Source organism: Tympanuchus pallidicinctus, unplaced genomic scaffold, assembly GCF_026119805.1.
Source record: "Tympanuchus pallidicinctus isolate F22 unplaced genomic scaffold, pur_lepc_1.0 scaffold31, whole genome shotgun sequence".
In the NCBI taxonomy this organism is placed as follows: Eukaryota; Metazoa; Chordata; class Aves; order Galliformes; family Phasianidae; genus Tympanuchus; species Tympanuchus pallidicinctus.
In genome coordinates this window covers 7,387,928-7,415,077 of record NW_026294749.1, presented here as the reverse complement: position 1 = coordinate 7,415,077, position 27,150 = coordinate 7,387,928, and the positions used below count along the sequence as shown (strand labels likewise).

Below are 27,150 nucleotides of genomic sequence, written 5' to 3'. Positions count from 1 at the left end.
AAAGAAATGTAAACAAAGACTGTATTTCCACTTCACTCTCCTGTAATTAAGTGGAACAGAGTAGAGAAAGAACATGAGAAACACAAAATCCCTGTTAAATGTTTAAAACTCAGAAAGTGTTTTTCCAGCACTGCTGGCTTCAAACTGTGCCATGGGAGATTTAGGCTGGACGTTAGGAAATCCTACTTCTCTGAAAGAGTGGTCAGGCACTGGAATGGGCTGCACAGGGAGGTGGTGGAGTCACCGACCCTGGAGGCGTTCAAGGAACGTTTGGATTTTGTGTTGAGGGACATGGTTTAGTGAGAACCATTGGTGACAGGTTGGACTGGATGATCTTATAGATCTTTCCCAACCTCGGTGTTTCTGTGATTCTGTGATAAACCCAGCTCAAAAAAAATTACAAAGAACTTTCAGATGAAGCATCAAAATTACCTATTCTCATCCTAGTACGTTTAACTGAAGTTCAGTTATATTATCTTTTACCAGAACTGGCAGAGAGGAAGATGCACCATATATGTCCTAAAACTGACTCCAAAAAAAGCACACCGAGAAGTAAAATTTTAAAGACCTATCATTCTCAAATAGGAAGTAAGTCCAAATGCTTAAATTGCCAAGGGAGTGACATCTCCTGAAATCTTGCCTATCTTTGTGCTAACTGAAACAAAGACAGATTGGTAATTTATTCTCCTTGGAATCATCAGAATCAGTTTCAGATAGTCACAGTTTCACTACAATCACCTCAGTGTGGACTGCTGTTGAATGTGATGCATCTTTAGAGTTCAACTGCAAACATGTAAACATGCACACACCAAAGCATCTGAGATGTACTAGAATAGTTCTATCAGGATTTACATTTCCAAGGAAGCTACTGTGAGTGTTTCTTTTCTGTATCTGCAAGCAGTTGGTGAGAGCAGCAGTGAACACGGTGTCTGCCTGATCCAATGTGTCCCATGGATTTCCTCCATTCTTACCACGCTGCCCCATGATGCAAAGCTTCCTTAAATCTAAAGCTGTCTGCCTGACAAACTATTCTGCCAGGTCTCCTTTGTGTGGTTTCCCATGCCCAACTGTTCCTGCGAAGGACTGAAGTTACACACAGCCCATTTCACCCACGGAACATCCTTCATTGATCTGGCACATCATTCAGCAAGGTGCAAAAATGCCTGGTAGCATCCTTGGGCACCTCTGAACACTACAGTGTGAAGCAATAGGGCACTTCAGTATCCAGGTGCACAGAGAAAACACCAAGAACCACAGAAATGAATATTCCCAGCTCCCTTAACTTCTTGGCCACTACACATCCAGTTATGTTGAATTCCTCTAGGAACTGTCCATTTAAAACTCTTTATGGGCTTTGATAGTCTTAGAAGGAAAGAGCATATGTCCATGCACATTAAGATGGAGCTGGGAAAAACTGTACCCCTGTTTGCTCACTGAAATAAACAGGAGATTGGAAGAGCCTGGCACTCTCTTATTGTGGGCCTGGATCCTACAGAATCTCTTCACCTCTTGTTATTGTTATGCATAATGCTACGTCACTATGAACTCTGCAAATCTAGCAAAACATTTTACTTGGTAGAGGCTTCTCTTTATCCATTTCTGGGGCAACAAAAATCAAGTAAGAAAGAAGACTCTGAATTACACATACCTCATTCCAAAACTAGAAGATGAAAACAGAACCCTACTTCTATTATGTGCTCCATTGCTTTTACATCTACTTAGTAGCATACAATCCATAAATTCAATACAAAAGTAATATAAAATATGCCTATGTTTACACAACTAAGCTAAATCTGTTTTACACATGAATGACCAAGAACTGGAATGGCTTTTAAATTATATAATAAAATTAACAAATTAAAACATGGATAGAAGGAATTAGAACATATACCATTTTATGGTTGTCCAACTTGTTCTAGTTTATTGAGGTATATAATAACTTTTCTATACATATATATATTACCCCTGAACAAACTGCTCTGAATGGCTCACGCCCAAAACAGAGTGATTAAATGTTTCTTAATGCATTTAACCTCACAGAATAATTGCTCACATCAATTCACATCAAGTATGTGCAGCCAAAATTTAAATTATGGGCTACAAGTCTCTGCTGTATGAATTTTCACCAGCATTTTAAAATTAGAAAGAAGAAAGTGAGAATTAATGCATGTGAGCATGTGCAAGTATGTGCTAACTGCACAAATATACATGAGATACCTACTCATGCCTTCCTTGTCTTCCTGCTAACTTTATTCAGCATCCATTCTTTGTTATTCATTCACAAAGAGTGTACAGACTACCCCATGCTTCTTATCGTCAAGCACTGAGCACAGGTTTACTTCTGCCTAGGAGTTAGCTCTGCAATTAAAAGACAAGTAACTGAACAGATTAAAATTGACTGGATGAACAAAGGAGTGGAGCCAACTAAGTCTTTTACTTACAATGTCAACGTTACCCAGTCTGAAGAATTAAACAGAAACCTGTTTAATTCTGAAATTAAAGATTACTGAAAGATATCTGGAATAAACATGTAAAGCCAAGTCAATTTTGATCTCAAGTAAGTAAAAATCATTTTTTTAGTTGCTGCTTCTTTTTAACCAGATGATATTAGGTATTATAAATAACTAAAAAAAAAAAGGGAAAACTTTCACATAGATCTTCTAAAGGAAACTTCAAAATGACACATCTTCTGTGTGTGCCCTGGACTGCCATGGATGAGATCTTATGCTGTCCCTGCATTGAAAGTGATACTATCAACATCTGGCTGGGACATGTCTGGCAGGAAGAGCTTGAGACTTCAACCTGGGTTGCATTGAGGAAGCTGCTATCTGACTTGGACATTTTTCCATGATGTGAAGTACTGAAAAAAGAAATAAAATCCTTCAGGGGTACACTCTGAGCAATTACAGAGCAGCAGTAGTGATAGAATGGAAAACAGCCCAGGTTTTACTAAGATATGGTTGACCAGTGACTGGAAAGGATACCCCAAAGCCTGAAAATGATGTCAGGCAGATGGCAAGGAGATGCAGGTCAGCGTGCTCACGTCAGTTCAGGATGGATTCCCACTTTCAAACATCTTGCCCACTGCTTAATTTATTTTTCCTAGACCTAATACTTATTGAAATTTAATTAAAGCAGTGTTTGGATTTAAGCACTCCACCATAGCATTAGCTACCCACTCATCGTAGCACTGCTCTCCTCAGAGACATACCGGCTGTGGTTTTACACAGCAATTGCTGCTTCTCCACAGAGGGAAGATTGGTCCCATGATGCTCATGTGCTTCCTGATTTCCAGCCGTTACATTTCATTAAGAGACAGCTAAAATTGCCTCAGTGGCTTCCTTGTATTACTTTTCCACATAAGCAGTTGGTTCAATTTCCATGGGGATGCTACAGAGACAGGAACAGGATGAGAGGTGTCTCTTGATACTGTCTTCCTGCACAGAAGCAGTCCCACTTCAAAAGACTTCGGGAAAATCACATAAGCAACTACAAATGGAAATGACTAAAGGTCGTTTGGAGACCAATGGGAAAAAAAGCATTTTCATTATTCAAGCAAAGTTATAAAAAAAAAAAAATTAAAAAAAGATGGCCAAGAAATCAGCATTTTGTAGACAATTTCCATTCTATTATTCAATGACATGACTTGTTCCACAGTTATCTCCTTTAATAAATGTACATACATTTCTTTTTTCTCTTCTTACTTACTTGAGAACATTATTTAGAGTGGTCTTGTCACCAACTGGGATGTCCTAGATAAGCAAAAGAAAGCTTTCTGGCTACACCCTATTTTTACACAGGGTCAGGCCTGTTGTCACTGGAGGCGATGAGATTTTTTACCAACAGGTTTAACAGACAGAAAACTGCAATGCATCATCTACTGTGGGAAGATGATGCAATGAAGGACAATGCTCAAACACATGTATAGATTACAGGGGAAAAAGTTGGACATGAGCATATATGTGTAAAGGTTGTATTGGAGTAGCAAGTATTACATGAGTGAGGAGGTTCTTTACATCACTTGGTGTGACATTAGCCTGAGGCTCCTGCTTATTAGCCTTATTTTTATGCAGCTTCTCTGCAGCACAACAGATATTAACTGAAGAGAAAAAGTACTTAGTCCATACCTTAGCACATGTGCTTGGAATAGCTACTGCTTTGTTCATCTTTAATCTACAGGGAGTTTCACATCAAGTATGCAGAGCCATTTGTTCGTAATGTGCATAGCAGTACCACGTTTGCTCTATCACTAGCTAAGAGAGAGCTCTGCTCTTCTGGAGATACTGTTGGCTTTCATTAGACAGTGCAATCCTCAAAGCCTGTTTTTTTTTTTGTCCAATTTATCTGTGCAGTGAACTATGGCTTGGCATATTTTTAATTGGTACAGATGGAGAGTGTCACAGATCTCTTCCTCGTGGCTTTTCTATACTGAGAACTCCCAGCACTCACTTTTATGGTCCCCCCTTCTAGGAGTGCAAAGAAAGCAAAGAAACCAATATAACTCACATTGCAGCTCTGGGTATCAAGGGTGCTCAGACACAAACTGTTTTTTCTGGATAAAACCATGTTACCAAGACAACAGATATCACACACACGAGCCACTCTCCCCCTCAGGGCACTTAATTCCATAGATAAATCCTGACAATCCTGGTCAAATAAAACTTCTTTTTCTCAGCAGTCATCCTGGTCAGCATAGGAGGAAGATGTCATGGCTATCCTGATGAGTTCAGAGCCAGCCAGTTCAGTAAATGAACCAGTGCCAGATGACAAGGAATAAGTTGTAAATAAGTATATACAAGTAAATAAGTATGTGTAAGTAAATAAGTATATATAAGTAAATAAGTAAAACTGCCAGCTCTTCGTTGGCAGCAGGAGCTCAGGGATTTTGCAAATCCAGGTTCAAGTCCAAGCATGTAGAACAGTCCATGGGTGGTGGCAGGGTCAAGCTCATGACTTCCTGCAAGACAGGCTCAGCCAATTCCCTCTTGATAGAGGCAAGAATCCTAACATATCTTGATTAAAAAATGAATTCATATGATATTTGTTAATTTAATAGTGCCAATTCAAGTCTCAGCTATGTGAGTTCAGAATGAGCTTACACTACAGTACAGCTGAGACATGACTTGATCACAGTCACTCAAACAAGAGCAGTTGAATCAAGCCAGTTTCACAATCCTTGCAGTAAAACCAGAACACGGACTAATCCACTAGGCTAACAAATAGGGGGATTTTGATTGGTTTTGTCAGCTACTTTCAGAGCATTTTGCCTACAGGAGTATTGTCTGCACATTAATGCCACGAATACTACAGTGTCACTGGCCTCTTGTTGCAGCACAGTGCCTTTGTGGATTCTGATGCAAAAAGTCAACATCAATATTTAGAGGTAGCTGTTCTATGAGCTTTCTGGAGCATAAACATCACATCTAGATAAAAAAATGCTGCGTGGTGCAAGGGACGAGTACACGTGCTGTACTTGCGAAGATGACAGACTCCCATGTTATGGAGACCAAGGATGGATGTCTAGTGGTACAGTCTGTTTAGATCCATCGCTGAATATGATGGGTAGTTGTCACTGAATGCATTCTTCTAGTTTATAAATCAGTACACACGAATTTTCTCTGGTTGTCATTCCTTTTGTTCTGAACAGGTAACAGTGGTGTTTGGTGAACTACCTAGACATCCATCAGGACTCTGCTATATACTGGTGCATACCCAGAAATACTGTGAACAGGTATAGTATAGGCTCTGATCCTGCCCTCTCCTTGAATATCCACAGAGAATCATATGTAACACGGCAGAGGCCATACTATAGCAAATTATCTTGTTCTGTCAGAAGAAAACCATCATCCATACCACTGAGGATTCCTCCAAGGAGAGAATGAGGCCATTACAGCACATTACATTCATTTCTGGATATGGCAGTGGTCTACGGGCTTTTCAAAATTAATTACTCATAGTCAGAGGAAGGAAAAAAACCAAGAGCAAAACACCAGGGTGTGGCAAAAGATGAATGATGACACAAAGAGATTATGAGACAACGAGTTATCCCCTAGTTCAAGGGTAAATAACAGTCAAGAAAATGTTTATGAAGTCCTTCAAAATGAAGTCATCATCATCAGAACACAGCATCTGTACAGCAGGTTTACAAGTGGCAGGGGCATTTGTCTACCTTGAGAAAAACAAGTAGGCCAAGTTCTTTATTGTACAGTCAAGATAATCCTTGATACGGTTCACTGCAAGGAACACAGAAAGCTCTCAGTCAGATTGCTGTGCTAGCACACTCAGGATTGTCCCTGCATCACCAGTGATGGCTGTTAGGACCCTGTGCTTTCTTTTCCTTCTTTGTTACAACCTCTTGCACTCCCCTGTGTCCACTGTACCACAGGGTTCTCTTTGGAGAGCAGTTAACTGAAGTTTTCTGATTTTAAAAAGCGGAGGAAAAGGTTCTTGCATTTTCAGCCATTCTCATGAAAAGACGAACTACGATAGAATTACTCACAGGTAAATACAAACTTCAATAAATACTACTCATTTTTAATTTCTTTCCTTCTAATAATGCCAGATCAAAGGATTAATTGTGGATTTTCTTCCACATGGGATTTGCTTTGTTTTCCTTTGCTGCTGCCTTTTCAGAAACTCCTTGAAGTGACCTTCTCACACCACTTATTCATGGCCTCTGAAACATGAGCTCTTCTTCCGTTCATGGGCATCTCTTATGGTGACGAGGCTTCCCTAGGAAATGCCAATATCTTCCTTCCTTCCTAATTCCTTCTTTCCAATGCAAATGGGAGGCTGTGGATAGATTACACTTATCATAAAATCTACAGGTATCCTAAAATCCCCAATTATTTCTGTAAACAATTTTTTAGAAGTTCTGATCCTTCCTTACAGAATTACCTTTGGTTTAAATATTTTGGACTCAGGACTGAAGGTGTCTAAGGTTGCCAAGAGCACTGCCATTCTTCCAAACCCATTTAAATCCAGAACAGCCAAGGTAACCTTTTAGCACCAGCCAGCCAATGTCTGTTTTCTCTCATTCATTTTCATGTATTTCTTGAAGCAATTTTGAATCTCTTGTGTTTCTCCACCCTACCTGATAAACTCATTACCTGTTTCTCATTTCAGCCATCTTTAGTGATGGAACGAAAGACCATGAAATTATGTTCCTAAAGCTCTGACAAACTAGCAGGCTGGCTAGAGGAAAGTGATTCAAATTGCATTCCTATTTGCAGATTAATCCAGGAAAGAATAACCCATAAAAATCAGCTCTCATAAGTTCTGTTGTTTATAGAATTATAGCTTTGCTTCTTTTCCCCACAGCCATCAACAAAAATCCTCCAGAAGAGATGACGTGTCCAGAAATAGTTAGCATTTAAGAAAAAAAGCCAAACCCTCATGCTCAGGCATATCTAAACTTCAGTCTGAACACCAGCTGAGTATTTCACTCACAACCAACTGTATCTTTGTTTAACCAATGCTTCATATGCCTACAGCGTATTTTTTCATTACATATGAAACTGGGAGGAATGCTAGTGTGACTGCTTAATACAAGCTTGATCCTAGGCCATGAAAACCAAACGGGATTCAACAATCATTTTTACTGGGCTTTCAATTGGGTCCATAAAGCACGCAGGCTTTTAGGGATATATGTACAGTTTTGAAAATGTAAGTGCCAGCATATAAGCATGGTCAAAGAACTGATTTTTGATGATGGTGATAGAAAATTCATGAGCTACCAAGTGTTTTTAGGCAGAACTTAAATCTAAAAGGCTGCAAACAGTGTGTTTTCAGCACACGTACACATCCTGGAGACACCTTGGCCTGCAGACACAAAGCTCACTACTGCAAGGAGCCAAGCGCCCACTGAGCACCACTGTCTTCTTTTGCATACAAAGCTCCTCCGAAGGGGGACTGTGCAGCTGGCAGGAGCCTTTGCAGGCTGTCTGCATGAGCAAAGGATCTTGGCATTCAGCAACTGCCCGCCAGGCACCCTGCACCCAGTGAAGACAGGGAGAATGCATCAGCTTCAGCAGAAAGAAAAATCAAACCCATTGTCAACTACTTTCAGCACAAACACAAGTCACCTTCAGGCAGCAGGGTTTCTGGGCACTCTTTGGACCTCACTCGGAGTGCTGCTTATCTATGCACTTTCAGCTGTCAGCACCATGCAACTGTGGAATTAATGATGAGCATATGGAGACCATGAGCATTTTGCAAAACTTAGGAAGGTAATGGACTTGTGTTTTCAGGTTAAAGCAGTAGCTAGCAGCAAAAGTAAATTCCCTGAGTAATTTCTCCTTTAAGCTAGGCAAATAATGCTGTTGGTTAAATTGAAAAAGCATGATTCACCATAGCAAAAGGCTGATTTTTACTGCCTGCTTTGATAAACAGAATTGTTTGTGTTGGCTGATTGACTTGCAAAGACGCATAGAGCTCTGAAGGTACAAAAGACCAAGAATGTTAACTATCAAATTAAGACCTTTTAAGGGGAAATAAGGACTGCAGATTCAAATATGTACATGCACATATTCAGCTGCAAAATAATTGAGATTGTCAGTTTTTCTGCCTGGCAATATATATCTGCTACTTGAGCAATAGCAAAAGGAATAGCTGGTGATGTCAGTGCCACTGATCTATCCTCTCATTACTTCTATCTAAAAGTGTGTGTGTGAGGGGGGGAGGGGGTCAGAAAGACAGACTGTTATAATGAAAGGAACATCATGTAGACAACAAGCAACTCAAATGCAGCCAACAACAAGAGAGTACCACATTCAGTCTATACAAATCAGTGCAAACCAAAATACGTCTTCTTTTTAACCACCTCCAGTTTTCTTTACAGAGATACTGCAATACAGAACAGAAACATCACTCTGGAAATGTAATTGGATTCAATAAAGCAAAATACAAATATTAAAAACACCGACTGTGTTCTTCAAAATGGAGTTTAAATACTAGAAGAAATCTTAACAATTTTTTTTCTGTTCTTTTGGTTTCCAAGACTTCTGCAGTCACCGTGGGGCTTTTTATAGTTTGCTTTTTATTACTAGAATCCAAGATTTTCTCTGAAGGCCTTTACTTAGCAAGCAGGAGTTCTGAAGAAAGTATCACACATTGGTAGATTGACCAAAAATTAGAGGAGACCATAATCTGCAATATTTGGAGCCTACATGACTATAAGAGTTGTTTAGGACAAGATGGAGAGAGAGATCAGCAGCAAAATTTGGAAGAGAGCCCAAGTTTTCTCTCCTTACCAAATACTCCAATCACCACCTCAGGATTCTTCTGCCTGGCCCCTGTGGTCAGTTCTGGTAGCCAGGAGTAGCTCTCACCAACACAATATGGCCTCCAGATCTTGTGGCAGATCATGTCAGTAATCTACATTCCTTCCTGCTAGCTCTTGTGGCTACTTACACAGGCTCTCAAGAAAAGCCATCTAAATTAAGTAACTCAAGGAGGATCAGCAATGCTATATTAAATACTTGCGTGGACATTTTAATTCAGAGCTGAATTGGCCTTAATGAATTAAAATAAGATGAATGAGTTCATGAACTGAATAAACATCCACCCTAGGGCTTACAGTGACATAACTAATCCATTTCATATTTACAGTTTAAATAATTCAGAACAACTTTCCCAAGTAACGATGGATAAACAAGCCATAGAATAAACAAGACTTAGATGAAGATTTCTAAAAAACAACTGCTCTTTGTCAAACTATCTTTGATTCCCTATTTATAATCTGATTTTTTCCTGTTATATCTCTAAAAATAGGGCAACTGAGATTCTCTTTCTAGCAACTGTTTATTGTTCTTCTACATGCTAGCCCTAGCAGCCCTGGAAAGAGCACATGGTTATTGGCTTTGTCTGGGTGACTGCTACCCACATTTCAGATCCCTATGGATCTGGGATTTCTCATCCTTATTGCCAAAATCCTATTCATCTAGCTGCATGTGCCTTTTCAATGTATTTCACAGACAATGAAATAAAGGGCAGCTACTGTGATTAAAATACCTTATCAGATTAGAGTCACTGGGCTGCATGTTCGCATTACCGTAACAACTCAATTCCCAACCGAAATATGGGTCAGCCATCAATCAGGTCACTGATATGGCAGGACTCAATCGATGTGCTGCCACGCTGGCCTCAGGGATTCTTGCTTCATTTCCTCTCCCATGGGAAACAGCGAGCAAGAGCAAAGCCGTATTCGAGGAATAAAACTCCCTCAACAGCAGCTCTAAGCGAAGGCATCTCACGAATTTCCCATTTGGAAATCACTCACTGTGATGTGAGCAGCAGTGGTATCTAAAACGTGTGGTGGATTTTCCATACCGTTGTTCTTGGAGTGAGAGATGTTCACCCCTAAGCAAGAGCAGAATGTACTGAGCAGATTCCTCCAGCCACAGCACCTGAACCCTGCAGTGCCATGGACGAGCTCTGCTGATTCTCAAGACGTGCACCTGAATAACGTAGGTTATTGACCAATGAGACATTTGTGTGGTAACATCCAATGGCTGTTTCTTTCATGGAACAACAAAAATGACCCCTGGCGTGTGTTTCTTAAAAGCCACATCCTGAGACCATCCTACCAGAAAGGAGAAAAAGGACCGCTTGCTGTGCCTAGGACAGCTTCATGCAGCTGCTGCCCTTTAGGCTTTGTTCTCACCACACAGAATGCCTCGTGCCTCTATGTCACTGTAAAACACTGCTGCTTCCCCCCACATCATTACAGACAGCATGAAAAACCTAAAGAATGAAAACCAACAGCCTGAGAAACAGTAATTAATTTTCATGCTTCAAATGCAGTTTAAAAATAAAAAGAAGCCTCAGTGTATTTTGTTATTAAATGAAAACATTCTAAAATAATCTGTAAGCACACAGTTTGATGAAGATTGTACCTTCATGAGTCATGGCAATAGCAGCTGAAGTTACACAACGTCTTTTTAAACAAAAATGTGCTTCTTCCAAATGTGCTTGTTCTCTCTCTCTCAAATCAGATAGTCTATTATTGCTCATTCCGAACATTTCTGAAGCCATCTCCAGCAAATGTCATTCTCTAATCCATGTAGCATGTAGAAGTGTATGCAATTAACAGCATCTATTTTTCAATCCTCAAAATCTGCTGTAAATTCTTTAATGGATTAATTGTATTATTACATTATTTTAAAAGGGATGCATTGTTGTAGAATTATGTCACAGTATTACACTTCGGATGCCCTCGTATAATTTTCACAGCAGCTGGAAATGTAATTAGCATAAAAACCAAACGGCCTCATTAAACATCCCTTTCCTGTAAGATGGGACACATTTGAGAGCCTCGTCTCAATGGCTCTATTAAAGCTGTGTGCAGAGCTGGGATGGGGCTCCAACAGCACCAAAATGCATTTTCAGTCCAGTTCAGCAATGTCTCCTTCTTCAAACCTGAAAGTGTAATACAGCAGCCCTCAAGGAGACACAAAGATGCTGCTCTGTAGTGGGATAAGCACACCTGGGTGACTGATTGTACTCCCCATTTTTGAAACAGAAGCTTGCATTTGGCATTTGAGTGTAAGAATAGACAACTGCTGTAACTGCCCTCTGTGTGCAAATCAAAGCTGCACCTTCTGAACATAACTGCTCATTTGCATTCTTTTAATCTGTTCAAAATGCCAGATTTGAAGACACAAAGGATTTATAATTCCAGCAATAAAGAAGCAAGTGTCACTCAGGCTTTCCCTTGCTACAAAGTGCTTAATTAAGCTTTGGGTTGTTAATCTCATTGCAGGTTGGAAAATGACCATTCGGTTTAAAAATCTCTGTGGGATCTTTTGTTCCGCAGCAGTAAGCAGATATGCAGGCTAGTTTGTGATCACTATATGGAAATGCTAAAGTTTCAAACAGTTCTGAATGAATTCTGGTGCAGCTTTGAGCCAGCTTCTCAAGAGGCAGTAAGGAAACGTTAGTGCATGCAAAAAGAATGCACTAAAGAACCTGCGTTTAGACCTAGATAGACCTAGAACTCTTTTCTTTTTTTGTCACTTCAAAAATTGAGAATGCATAGAACGTGCAATTTCAGATCAATGCAAAAAAAAAGAAATTTAAAATTTTAATTAATGAATTTGAAATCATTATTTAAATAATAATTAAGACTTTCATTGCTTATCCACTGCTTGAGGTCAAAAGGTGTAAGATTTCAGCAGAAACATTTTCTTGTCTGGCCAACTAATTGTTGCTATTCACATTTTTAGCTATACTCAATACCTAGTTCAAACACAGAAACAAATGTAGATCTGAATAAAATCACCTACGATTCATCCACAAATTACTGAAATATTATATGCTTATTTTCTAGCTTGTCCTTCAGATAAAAATATTTGCTTAAGTCAATGTATACTTGTGATTTAGATAACAGCTTCAGACAAGGATGAGGACAGGACAAGCTTCCACGTATCTTCAGACTGAGCTACACTGCAGGGAGGACTCTGCCCTCTGATGAGAGAAGAAACATAATTATCTCAGTCTTTCATATCTAAACCTAGAGAAAGACTGGCCAAAAATTGTAAGAGGAGTTGTAACTGAAAAAACTAATTAATTAAACCTTTCACATGGGATCACAGTAGTTATTAAATAAGAATTCAACTGATCAGAATGAGATTCTAACGTGCTTTAGAACACAGGTGTCCTTGTGGAAGCACACAAAGCAATCATTTTCCAAACAGAAGAGAATAGGAATGTTTAAGAGCAGCACTGGCAATAAATTATTGAATTTCTACCGTTCAGAATATTCTGAGAAGGAAAATGCAACTTTTTTACCTATTGTAGTTAGAAATCATCAGCCATAGGAATTAAAATGATTTGGACATCACTGATGAAAAACAGCTCCTCTAATTGCAGATTTATCACATTTTGTTTTCTTCTTGTGTTAATCAGAATCATTCAAAGTCCTTGCCTGTAAGTGTTATTAAATTCAAACAGTCCCTCTGCTGACTGGAAGACTTATTGTATATAAACACACTGCCATATGAAATTGTATACGGTGCTTTTTGAAAGACCCTGGTGTGGAAAAACTGAAGCAATAAGGCTCCACAAGTGAAAAAAAAAAAAAAAGCACTTGAGCATAAAACAAACATCTGTTTTAATACAGATCCAGAAGTAGAACAGCTAAAAGTTTCATGAGTGAATATAGTTTTGGCACACTCGCTTTTCTTTAAACAGTTTGAGTGAGTGAGAAAGCACGTGGAAGTGCTTGTATGACCTCCCTAAAAGAGTCCAGATGCTCCATTTTGCAGCACTGCCTGTGTTAATGGGCTTCACTCTTTAAATTCAGTGCACAGTCCTCAGCTATTTTATAAGAGCGATACCAGGAGAAGAGTCCTAAGGTCCTCAGGCAGCAGGTCAGAATGCTGACATGTCCTGAAAGCCCCCGTCTCCCAGCCCAGCCCTTCCCAGCCCAGCAGATCTTTCCTGGCTTACGCTCCTTTGCTTCTTAGCTCTTCAGATATGTCGGACTACATTGTTCACTCCCAGTCTTTATCCCTACAACCTCTGCAGTCCTACACCTTGAGACAAGTGAATGCCAACCTCTTCAACCTCTGATTTTACCCTAAACAAACAAGGCTGTATATGAAGCAGGAGCTAAATTCTCCAGGCCCAAGGCCTCTGTCATGTCAGGCTGTGGCCTCAGGACTGATGCTTGGAATGAGTTTAATGGTTTTCTGTGAGGAGGAGGATCTAGAAGACAAGTGAAAGTAGGTTTTGAAGTATCTAGAGAAAGCAGAGATCAGCAGAAATCTTTTTCTCACTTTACTATTACTACCTCAGACAATCTCCCACTTAGCAAAAAAAGCTGCTGTGGAGCTCCCTTCAAACACTGGACTTCCTCTGCTAATTGTACAGGATGCCTGTGTAGTGAACCCAAACACGGACTAATCACTTGCCCCTCCTACTTACTACTGAGATTTATCCAGACTCCTTAACTCCTGCTTTCCTCTTTTCAGCACAGCCATTTCCCTCCAGGTACAAATTACATGCTTCCTGTGTCTGAGCACTGCAACTTCGGGATGGATGAAGGAAAAGAAAGGCATCAGTTCTTTAAAATAAAGGTCACCAGACACCTGAAATGGCAAAACAAGACGTTTTTCCCAATAATGATTCCTGTAAGCAGCTGAATTTTTTTTTCTGAAAGGTTGCAAGCAGTTAGCTGTTGATGAATGCAGGGATAAAAAAACCACTTCAATAATATTTTAAATAATCCCAGAACCTATCTCCCCTCAAGCTTCTTTACTTCAGAAGACAACACACACTTCCTTCTCCAAAACACAGCCAAGAACTGACATTTCACCAGCACGTGCACAGCAGTGCAATAAAACACCAGCACACCCAGAAGCTGTTTTGAAACTCACATCAAGGCAAGCAGAACAAGATCAAGGTATGGAAATGACGACAAAGGTCTAGCTGAGGAGACGGCCAACTTTCCTTCCTGCTGCCTGCTGTGCTGCTTCCCACTACATTTGATGGAGGTTTAAAAATATTGGGCAGCCTGCTGGAGTCGTCTCAGCTGCATCCAGCTGAGAACAAGCTCAGGCAAAGAAAATTCCCAGTTTCTCCCTTGCTTCTTCTTCTGTAAGTAAGGCTGCTGCTCATCAGTTAAAGGAAGCAGACTCATTAAGTGATATAACCTTGGCAGTTTGACTGTACTCCCAAAGCTTTATCATATTGCTCATTGCTATGAGGGACCCTTTGCTGCACCACAGTAATAAACGTTTCTACACTTTGTGTGCAAGAAGAATCAATAATCCTTAGCACAGAGCTTTTAGTCTAATAAAGATATAGATGCGAGATGTTATCACTTGGAGCTCTCCAGAAAAGGCAGCCTTTCAGCCTTCAATATCAGCCTGACTCTCTTGCTTCTTCTGGTCCTCTCATAGAAAAAAAAAAATCCCATTAATTTCAAAGAAACTTTCAACAGATAAGGTCACACGTTTTGACCCATAACACTTCTGACATTTAAAATAATTGCATCTATTGTTGCGGCAAAAAAAAGGCTAATAAAATACTTGTATTAGTATTTATTTTTAATAATTACTGATGTTCTGTACAGGTAGGAAAGCTTGGGTGCATGCCTGCAGGACACTAATGGGTTTTTTTTTTCTCAAAGCATCACATTCATCAGTGCACTAGAAGAAAATAAACCTGTATGAGGAAGTATCATGCTGACTCTCATTATGCCACCTCATAAGCTTGTCCTTTGATTCACTGTAAAAATTAAATATATTCTCTCAGTGAGATCAGAGGTATTAGACTAGAGTTCATGGAAACACAGGTGGAAAAACACTAGTTTTTTGTATATCATTATAATATTTTGTATTACATACGGTAGGTTCAGTCAGTGCTACTGAATTGTCAGATAGAAGTCTGACAGGATTCTGCTGGATTCCCATTCCTCAGGGCTGTGGATGATGAAAACTGCGGGGTCCCCAGCTCTGATGCAGTCCAGAAGCAAGTCTCCCCCAGTGCTTCCTGCAGAGTGCTTGGCAAATTTGACATCTGTGTCAATTTTGCTGTAGTTATTAGCAGGGGAGCTGACAAGAATACCAATTTTGCCAAGCAGCTGCAGGATATTGTTGGCTTACAAGAAACAGGAAAAAAAAAAAGGTTTTGGATTCAGCTGAAATCAAACTCAGTACCTCAGTCAAACATTTCCTGCGAACTGCATACCCTGCTTTTAATTTGTTCTTCAGACACTGAAGTCTCATTTACAAGAGAAGGAGATATGCTGGCTGGTCAGGTTAAGCTTCCTGAGAAAAGGAAGTACATCTTTTTCCTCTGGTTTTAATCCCTGCACGTTTTCCAATTTTTTTGGTAAATGGGGACAATCTACATAACGACACTTGCAATTCCCAGAGCAGACCATGCCAGGCATATTCAAGCCAGCTTCAACCTAATTAGTCTAACTCTAGCAGTATGCAGCCCAGTTCCAGTTCATGGAGCTGGATAAACCATATAAATAAATACAAGGGGCATTTCTGCATCCCACGGTGCATCCAGTATTGCTGTGGTTATGCTATGTAACCAGTGAACCCAGAATGCTGCAACTAGCTTCAAACTAGTTGTCACTAATGCATCCACGTATCCAATGCTCCTTGTGAGCACTGCAAATTTCATAGAAATCCTTTACACTGCACTACAGTTATGGCTGCTACAGAACATGAAAGACAAGCTTTTTGTTTTGCAGAAACATGTCATTTTTGTGACAATAGTTTTTCAGCTGTCAAACCAAAAATACAATCACCAATCAGAGTAACACAGCCATCCATTCCAGCTCATTAGTCCTTGCCCGACAAATCAGGGAGCAGCTTAAACACCACACAGTACAGTGCAGCCTTAGGTCTGAACCCTGCAAAATCTTATTCTGCATTTAGCCTCATGCATGAATTTGCACTTGGCTAAATCAGACTTCTTGTGCTATTACGGGTCATTTGGAAGAGTACAGGCTTAGGGATGTCAGAAAGTATACTCCAGCCCTGCCTGAAAGCTTCCACTGTGCACTAACAGGTCAGAGAGCAACTGGGCTATAATTCAAGTATCTTCTAGCAACTGCTTTGTTCCTAGCTCCAGTGAGAATGAAAAGAAGGCAAAAGAAAACTCATGTTTTCTCACAGACAATCCGGACTTAAGATTTGCTGAAACACACGTAATTATTAGTCATCACGGAAGAGCAAAGAAAAGAAGCCTTCTAAGTAAGTAAAACAGAGTCTGAAACAAATCAGGTACATATTCTATGAATCAGTGCATGGATTCTTGGGAGTCCTGCTCAGGCAAATTTGCAATATAAAAACACGTATTTGCAGTTTTCTATATAAATGTACACAAATATATGTAGACATATATAAAGTGTTAAACTTTATACTTAAATACGTATAGACTTATATACATATAGAAAGTGTATAAAAGTGCATAAACAAATTAAGAAGTGTTAAATCAGGAATGTTAAATGCAATGACAGGAGAAGAGGTGTGGCAGGAAGAGAGATTTGTTTTTCTCAGAAAACAAGTGACACATTTTTCCAGCCCAATGGAAAAAATAATTTATGGTTACACGAATTACTCAAGAAAATGCCAACTCCTTTGCCGTTTCCTTTTCTGTTCCTCTCTTTGTATTTACAGAGTTTGATCGTGGCTATACCCTCCACTTGGTTTGTCTTTTCATTCACACCATTTCCTTTATCCACAGCCTGCTAAATCAGCGTGTGAAATGTGGTGTTTATTTTTTCCTTCTTTTATGAAAGGGCTGGTAACAAAGATCGCTTAGAATCTGAGAAATCTCTGCCAGCCAAGCCTCAACCATAAGAAGCATATAAATTGGGGCTGCATTAACAGCTTTTAGCCTTGTTGATCAAACAGTCCAAGATTAACAAACCAGCCCGACAGCGACTATTACCTGCAGAAGTGTGCTTGAATTTTTCACTCTTCTTCTTCCTCCATTTCCATGGCTTAAACAGCCTTCCAAGAGTGGCAAATTTGCTTCTTCTTCTGATTGGAGGTGTGTGTGTCCCAGGTACTAGAGAATCTGAACGCATTGCAGCCAGTCTTTCCACTTCCTCCGCTGCATTTTCCGCAAGAAAAGGAGAAAGAAACAAAATAAAAAAGTGAAATGGGTACTTTAATAAATTATCAGAGAACCACACAGATGGTAAATTTTTTCCATGGTTACAAAAACTACTAAAAAAGGGAAAAAAGCATTATCTTTATTATTTTAACTTTATTTTCTTCCAATTGAACTCATGCTCTGTTACAAAGATCTGTATTAACAATAGGATTCAAGAGAAATTTGCATGAACTAATACTGACCAAGGGCAAGGATTACAACCCCTTGATATTATCACTGTGTTCACTGAAACTGCCTGGGTTCCGAAAGGGCCTACACCAGAGATTTCCTAGTGAAAAGGCGTTCAGAATCCAGAAGGTTCCTCTCAGTCCTATGTTTCTGCCAACCCAATCCCCTCCATTTAAGTCTTTAAAACTGGAGACTTGGAGAACTTTAACACAGTCCACAGTCAGGGCTGAATTCTCTAAGGAGAGGCTATAGTCTTTCACTGAACTTCTGTTGTTAAAAGAAAAAAAAAGAAAATTCTGCAGTCATTACATTGTAATGCATCAAGGAAGACTCAGTACTTAAACAAACCAACAGACAAATCTGAAGAATTTAAATTACTCTCCCTCACTGCAAGAGAAACCTGGGGGTTGTCACTTGGCACATTTATATTGCATGTTATTTCTTAAGGATATCATACACCCATCCATAAAAGGCCTATGAGACGACCTAGGAAAATACTGACCTGTTAGTCTGCCTCTAGTCCCTGGAAAAGTTAGGGAGAAGATTACTCTGAGATATATTGAAAAGCACGTAACAAAGAAAGCCATCATCAGGCACAGTCAACAGTATCATTTGTCAAGGAAGGTCAAATCTGATCTCCTTCTAGGATAAGGCCATCCACTTGCTAGATGAAAGGAAGGTGGTGGATGCAGTCTTTCTAGACTTCAATGGGATCTGGAGCATTGGGCAATCATCAGGGTAATGAAATTCAACAAGGGTATACACTGGGTCCTGCACATGGGATGGAGCAATGCCAGACAAGGGAACAGACTGGGAGATAAGTGGCTGGAGAGCAGCTCAGCAGAGAGGGACAAGGGGGTATCAGTGACAGCAAGCTCAGTGTGAGCAGCACTGTGCCTGGCAGCCAAGGGGCAAAGCACATTTTGGGGTGCATTAAGTACAGTACAGCCAGCTGGCCAAAAGAAGCGATTATCCCACTACTGGGCCAGCACTGATGGAGCATCACACTGGATATTGGAGTTCTGGGCTTCATAGCATAAAAAGGTTGTTGAAGTACTTGAAAGTGCCTGAAAGAGGCACCTAAGTTGGTAACAGGGCTGGAAGGCATGTAGTGTGGGGAGGGGTGCAGGACACCTGACCTCCTCCATATGGGACAGCACGAGAAGCCTTCATTGCTCTTTGCATCTCCCTGAAGAGAGGAATAAAAAAAAAAGGGAGTCTCTAAAAGGGAGACGCCGGGCTCTGCACCTTCCTGGTAACCAACAGCAGACATGCAGGAACAACATAGGCTGGTTCAGACTGGGAAACATTAGGAAACCTCTCTGTATGAAAAGTTCTGTTGAGAATGATCCAACACTGGAACAAGTTTCCTAGAAAAGTGGTACATTCCCCATGCCTGTCAGTGTTCAAGAGGCATTGGATAGTGTGCTCAGTAATGTGCTGTATCGTCTGTGAGCTCTGGAACGTTCAGGCGGATGGACTAATTGATCTCTGATGGTCCCTTCCAACTGAACTGTTCTGTCACTTCCCAGCCCCGTGTTGTAATGCAGCACTGCCAGGAAAACAGAGGAGAATGGTTTGTAAAAAGGCAGGCTAGATTACTAAAGGCAGAACACAGATCTTCACTGACACCATTCTGAAGTCAGCAGCTCAGTGTTTTCATTCTGCCAGCAGTATTTAAGGATTAACCTCAGTCATGAGCAGAAGCTCTGGAGCCTCAACAAGAACAGAGCTCTGAAGGGATGAACACACCTACGCCATAGAACAAACCAGAGATTTTAGCTGTCAAATTCTTGTGCATCTCAATGGAAAATTTTAAAAGGCTTTAAGTGTGCCAAATTTAGGTTGGCTTCTGTGGGAACCCAGAGAGATGCCTCTAGCATAAAGGAAATCCCATTATCAGATCTCTAAACTAAAATATTATTTGAGCTTTTCAGGTTTTTTCAAGGAAGTTGCTTATTTTGTTCTTGCTTTTTTTTTTTTTTAACATTGGCAACACAATTCTTGCAAAATATCACTGCCAGATACAGGCACATGTAAGTTTTTTGAGAAAGGACACGGGCTAAAGGGACAGAGAGCCCAGATGTATAACTGGAATTGGTAAAAAACAACTATTCTTTGGGGCAATGGAGAGAAACAGACATCTCTGAGAACTTCTTTTTTTTTTTTTCAAGAGAGGAAAAAAAGGTAGTCTGGTCAAACATTTCATTCTGTTTCAGCTCTTCATATTGTGCCTAACTGCCTAGAGAAATCCCTGCTTATACGGACAACCCATTACAAGGTACTGTCCTATGGAGGAATAGGACATGCTGCATCAAGGCTGCAAGTCACCAGGCTATGCTGAACACACATTATTGTGAAGGTGGAAAGAAGAAACTGGGTATTTCCTTATGCTTCCTGATTTCTCCGGGACATGCAGAGCTTCAAAAACCTGCAAGGAGTATATATAGATCAACTTACTCTATACGCAGATCCAAAGAGAGCACATCTTTCCCCATCTCCTCTATTTTTAAGATGCCTCTAGTTATAAAGAGCACAAGACTATGCTGTGATCCACTGCTGGGATTTTGTACAGATGCTGCTAAAAGCAGTGGGCTGGTACTGTCTTTGCTGTCCTTCTTGAGCTACAAGGGGTGTAGAAGCAACGCACTGAACAAACTAGAAATGACAGACTACTGCTGCTGAATTAGGCTTTCTGCTACATAAATCCGCAGTTGAAATATAATGAAATTCCTCCTGCTGCTTGCCCTCTCTCCCACGGCCCTCACTGAGACAACATTTCTGCTACCAAAGTAACCTACAGTAACTAAACGTCAGAGATGCACAGCTCTTTGAGAGTTGGTCCTAGTTACTTCTTCCAAGGCCATTTCCAGGTGAAATGACATCCCTTAAAAATCTTATTTCATATAGCACATTCTCTGTGCTGCACACAAGCTGTGCTCTCACTGCCCCCAGGAAGTTTCTCCTGCTGAGAGTAAACTAGCATGGATTCACCATCAGGCAACACAAATACTAGAGTCAAAAGGAATTTACCCATAGGGGTGGGTTCTTTAAAAGCCAAACAGTGTCAAAACCAGTTCCATGTTTTGACTGCTGTTCCGTGAATTTCAGTATTTTATCCTATGTGGATCTGTTCCAGGAGCCTTGCTGGGCTCTCGGTCAGCCATGAAGAGATGATGTGGCCCTTTTCCTTCATCCTCTCCAAACACACACAGCTCTGAGCTAATGCAAATAACAGCTCTTCTTTCCCCTTTCATTCCTGTTTTTCAGCAGGACTACCTCTTTATTATTTTTTTTCTCCCTATGCAAAATACTCTCAAGAGCGATGCTAATTCAAAGCATAATAATCACTGGCTAGGAACGAAGCACGTTAGCATAAAGCCATGACAGATTTAATACAGCAAGAATAAAACCAGACCATGATGCAAGAAGCAAAAGCCAGATTTGAGCATTCATTTTCTGCTGCATCTTTCCTTTGAGTTGGCCAGGTTTCTCTGCCTTTTTGACTCCTAATGACTATTGACTATCTGTGGGCTGTGACACCCACTGCTGACAGCAGGCTCTGTGGGCTGGTTTCACACCCTTGCTGTTCCCAAAAGAGGTGGTACTTGCACACATGTAAACCATTCCAGGCCTAAGCATTTTTTGCCTTCAGAGAGAAGGGCAGTCCCATCTTGATCAGTTTGCTGAACTAGGAAAAGGAAGTGGTGTGTCCATTGGTGTCACACTGGAGTCACACTGCTGAGGTCTTGTCTTTTGCTTTAGCATCACAAATGTGATGATTACAGGTTACTCTGTGTTTTTGGGAACTTGTTCTGATTTACTGCAGACCTGCAAGAGAGATCTTGCAGAAAAACAGGATACTGGTACCTGCACTCATGGCAAGAGGGTGATGCTCTCCTCTCTCACTTCCTTCTGTCCCAACTGTCATCCCAAAATAGCAATGGGGAAACTAAATAAGAGACTGGGTTTTTGTGGTTTTTTTTTTGCTTGTGAAACAGTTCTTAAGATTGCACTGTAAACTTCAAGACATATGAAGTTTATATAGATCGGAGGGCTTAAACAAGACCTGTGATGCTAATTAAAAAAAAGCAAAAATAATTTGTGATTTAAAAGGAATGTTGCCAAAATGATTAAAACATACTTCCGAGACCTAAAAAAGCTACAAGGTCTGAAAGCTGATTTCTTTCCCTATTTTTTTTTCTTCTCATTTTGCAGATAACCTTTATTTTGATTATTTTTTAAAATAAAGCTACTTTAAGTTTTGCTGGTTGAAACATAGTGCATGAATGCCTGATGGAGAAAACTAGCAAGTCATGGAAAAGCATTGTGAAAAGCACTTCTTCACAACACTCAATTTCCAGCCCTAGGAAAAAGAGGCCTGGCCAAGTTGGACATGTTCTGTGTGTTCTTATGAACTTCCCACATCTTTCATTAGGACACTGATTTCTAGAAGGTCCAGTGAGAAACATAAACATCACCTATTTTCTTGCTTTGAGCAGTGTAGGAGGCAGTTCTAGGTCCTCTCAAACAAAACACACTGTACACAGTTCTGTCAGAGAACAAATTCTGTCATTCCAGTGTCTGTCTGGGAATCACAGCCTCTATTAATGCTGCCAATATATAACAGTCCAGGTTCCATCTTAGAAAAGCCACTTTTTCCCATTCAGGTACGCAGCAATTTTGGAAGCCCACCTATTCCATCTGTGATCTTGAAGATTTCCTTTCCTGCTTGTAATCACACCCTTTTCTCATTGACCATTTCTAATCATCATTGCTCATACTCAGTTATATTGATGTCTTAACAGGCATTTCATAAAGTTAGATTTTAAGCCTTCCTAGTAAACATCAATATCTACATTGTGCTTTCTGTTATATTTATACAAATCTCCATTAATAGCCTGGAAATGATCTTGGTCCTATGTATGCAAATGAGTAAAAATGCCATTCATTTAAGGATAATACTTACATATACATTAAAAAAACCAAAAACCATAACACTTATTCCCAATCCACAGCCAAACAGTCCTTATTCTACAGATTAATTTCCAAGCATTCACTGTTTTGAGGTTTCTTTTATACTCCACATACTGAGCATTTCCCACTTTAAAGCGCACAGACCTTTCTCTAAAACCTCTGTTCTACCAAAAAGTGGAAGGGCAATGTCTTTTTGAAATAACAGGAAACTTGAACGACTACTCTAATTGCTGAGCACTGACGCCTTCTCTTTACCTGAACAGGAACACTTTCAATTAAAAAAAACCAAAACAAAATAACACCTTGTTTTTCTTCCAGCAAAATGGTTCATTTTCTGCTCTTCTATTATCACCTGTACTGTTATTTCTCTTTAATTTCCCTCCGCACCTGGAATTAATTTTCAGCAGCCCTCCTGTTACTATTTGAATTACCCATTTAAACTTTCCCTAACTTCTCAGCGAAAGACAAGGCATGGCGTACAGCAGACTGAAGGCAGTCTTGCCAGACGGGGATGATTAGCTCTTTGGTTGACAACAGCTCCCACTGGAAGTCTGCATTTGTAATGCCACTGGCTGGGCTGGCACAGTGGGTTTATGAGCCATGAAGAGACTGTCAGTAGCGTTTCTTTGCATGCTAAGTAGCACTCCCCCTTTCTAAAGCACTGCCAATTATTACCGCTCCCCAGGTGTGCCATCACTCTGCACTGCGTGTGTAAACTGAATCTCTTACCATTCGTGTTTGCCCATTTCAGCACAGGTATCAGACCATCGTACAGCTCTCTGCTGTGATCCCTCTACCTCAGTGTTTATATTTCTCTTGGAATAGAAGCACAATGAATAGCTTCAGAAGTCCAATCCCTTTAGGACCCTGCTTCCGACTTCCCCACACTTTGACGTAAGACGTTAATTATTCATGCCGATTGCAATCTGAAAGCCATTTTTTAGCCTTTGCAAACTATACTGTAGTGTAGGTTACACTATAAATAGGTCTTTATTGGTATGAAATCTCTCAAAACACCACGCATTTCCCTTATTTTAGGATAATGCACGGAATTTTGGCTTGCAACAAAAGCGCTTTATCAGGTTATGTCATTAATAGCTACATAATTGCTGTAATTATAGAAAATAAGGATCGTTGCGTTTCACTGATCTCAGCTGTTTTGTCTTTGCTTTATTGCTCTCATTACTCACTGCATTTCCCACCTCCTAAGTGTTTATTACATATAGATTCAGAGCTACGTTCAACAAACAGTGCTGCAGCTCCTTGCTTTTGAGCGCCTGGATGTAGGAGCAGAACCCACAGACCCCTTTTGGGCACACAATATGTAGAGACTCAGCTGCTCCAAAAGGGGACTAGGAGCAGCCACAAGGAGTGCAGCACAACCAAATGGCAGCCAAGAGAAAAAAGGCAGCACAAGCAAACCTGAGTTCTTAGGTCTAAATGGAAGCAATTCCACACATTCCAGGAATACGTGCTTTGTTAAGAAGCTTCAGCTTGAAAGGAAGGGGAATTTTACCCATCCTAAATGGAAAAGAGAGGAGAATGATTGTTTGTGCTCTAGAGGAAGAATGATGAGATAGGAAGAACTTACTGTTGGAACAGACAGAACACTTGTTTGGGAGACAGGAGAATCACAGGGTCATTTCTTTCATCCTCCTGTGAAAGTCCAAGCCCATGTTCCCAACATTTCCTTGGGAACACCAGTGGACTTTCTACTGCGATGGATGGGAGAGTATCTCCCATCTCTCCTACTGAATTACTGTGAAGATGAACTCAAGACCTACTGGGTTTGAAAGAAAGAATGAGTGGAAGCATGGCTCCCAATAGTCAGGGCAGTCATCCGTGAGCAAAAAGACTCTTCTCCCAAGAGCGTTTTAGCACATGAAGAGCTAAAGCAGATTCTAAGTACAAGCAGATCAGGAGCTGGACAAGTGCACATTCAATCCATTTAGCTTCTGAGACTGAAAACCAACTGTTCAGAAGGTAGAATCGCACTGCCTACTAAACCATGCACATAATATTAAATACTACTTTTTAAACCTTCTTAGAAAGTAATTTGCAAAGTTTACAATGCAAATAAATCTCTCAACACCAAAAAGTTCAAAGGAGAAAGCTGAGCATGATTCACACAGGACTATCTGCAATCCAAGGCTCTACACTGTGCACCAAAAGAAATGTTATAAGGCAACGCTGCTGTAGTGGTGTTGGTGACCCTCATCTTACTTAAAACTTGGCAACACCACTAACTGATCTAATGCTTGGTGGTAGGACTGTAAACAGTGGCACAGGGCTGCCTCTGTACAGATGCTTGTGCTGTTAAACCCAAGAGGCAGTCCTAACCACTTCTGAGTCATCCTCTAGCTCATCAAACACAGAGTTAAGTCTCATTAATTGTAGCTCAAATTCTTCTCCAAACTCAATGCTATGGAAGCAGAGAAGCTGCCTTCCTCCAGGCAAGTCTTCAATCCACACAACAAGAAAACAGCACAGAAATCCATGTACCTTCAACTCTGAAATGTATTCCAGTGAAGAACTAGTTCATATTTTTACACATTTTGATTCAGTGAAGGCCTTGCAACTGATTAAAGTGTCTTCTTGGAGGAGCTGGTAATAACATTTTTGTGGTTGGATTTCTCTCTTATACCAGCCTGACTTGCAAATTCTGTAGAGCTGCAAAATATAAAAGGAATCCAAGAAAAGAGTGTGTTCCATGGAGGCCTGAAGGCTTGTTGCAACATTTTGCTAGTTGCCATTTGGGCAGAGGCAGACACAGCACAGCATCTTTCACTGCTCCCTGTACAATGGGAGTCAGTGGGAAGTTCTCCCTAAGCAAAGTGCTCAGCCTTTCCACAAAGAAACTGCTAGTGCTAAAGGCTGGCTGTTTATTTTGAGAAAGTCTAGAAAAAATATTTTAAGTGCTTCTAATTTTGTAGGAGACTTTCTGATCAAGTGAACGATTTCTGATCTTTGTCTTCTGAAGTTCTTAAGAGTAGGAATATCCAATAATTTAATTTGTCTTACTAAAGATGTGCACTTTAAAAGGCCATCTAAATTTGTTACTGATTTTTATGTTTCCTTAATAGTCATATTTATGCTCATTATAAGTGTGCATTTGGTATAATTACTCTTTTCCTCTTGGCCAACTCCCTATAACTTCTTTAAAGAACAGAAATAGATGTTGCTTTCTCCCAAGAGATTCAGTATAGAGTTTACAAGAAAATGGTTTGAACTTTCTAGCTCTTAAAGGCAGGTAACTTGTTCCTTCTCTTCTGGCCATTAAAGTAATTAAACACTTCATTTTTTACTTTTATGGTGATACTAGTAGGATGGCACCACTGACTTTAGAAGATTTAACATTTGTAATGCTGTTCCCAGGGTGGAATTACTTCCAATAAGATGATATGAGAATAAATATGAGTATTAACGAAACAAAAATCTGTAAGAGCCTAGCAAAAAAATTAAGGAAGAAAAGTCAATAGAGACAGCTTGTATCCACACATCCATGTTCAAGAATTAAAAGGACTTTCATTACCTGAAAATAGCTACATACGGTTTTCTCTGACGTTAGAATAGGAATTCCTTTACTGATTCAAATGATGGTTAGTTTGGACTTTTGGCTGAGGTGAAATTTCAGTTTAGGCCCTCACGGTAAAGACTTGAGTTTCACAGCTGAATACTCAGAAGGGAGAAAACGCCGACAGCTCCTTTAAAGTCATGAATAAAGCATGCTGGTTTGCTGGCTAAAATATGTGACGTATTTCTGTGTGGATTTCATAACAGTGATTTCACTTTTTTCACTTTTTTTTTTTTAGCATCTAGGATGTCTCATGATTGCTGAGATCCGTGGGGTATTTCTCCTGCCCCACAGATTCAGAGGAAAGGCTCTGAGTTTTGTTTATTCTGACTTTAGTGGACCATATAAGGCTATTTATCCTGCCTTTAAAATGATGGAGCTGATCAAGTTATCAAGTTGCTTATACCTACCTAAGAAACATTACAGTCAAGGATAGGATCTATGCACATAGCTTGAAGTTCATGAATAATTCCAGGTCCAGAAACCAGAAATAGCTCAGAAAATGAGAAAGAGTTTAAATCACAGCAAAGGGAAAAAATACCTCAAGGAGTCAAGAAAACATGAACACTGAAAAACCTACTGAAATAGTTCCATCAATTTTATGCCTGGTAATAATGGTTGCAGAAACACATGAAACACTGACCATATCAAACTAAAAGGCAAAGATCACAAGTAGTAGGTTACCTTACCAAGCCATCTAGTGACTGGATGATCATCTTGGGGACTAGGATCATATTTTGTCCTCAGATCTGTCAAAATTTGGCAAATGAAGAAAAACTAGAGCCCTC

The 27,150-nt window shown here is 40.1% G+C and overlaps 1 protein-coding gene across 10 annotated transcripts in view; it reads right to left on the bottom strand.

Moving 5' to 3' along the window:
- PHACTR1 (phosphatase and actin regulator 1) overlaps nucleotides 1-27,150 on the bottom strand; it is a 287,644-nt gene that overhangs the window by 103,240 nt on the left and 157,254 nt on the right. For all 10 annotated transcript variants that reach the window (XM_052697782.1, XM_052697784.1, XM_052697783.1 and 7 more), the window contains one exon: nucleotides 17,416-17,580. In XM_052697782.1, coding sequence (XP_052553742.1) covers nucleotides 17,416-17,580 — 165 coding nt within the window. The remainder of the gene's footprint in view (nucleotides 1-17,415; nucleotides 17,581-27,150) is intronic.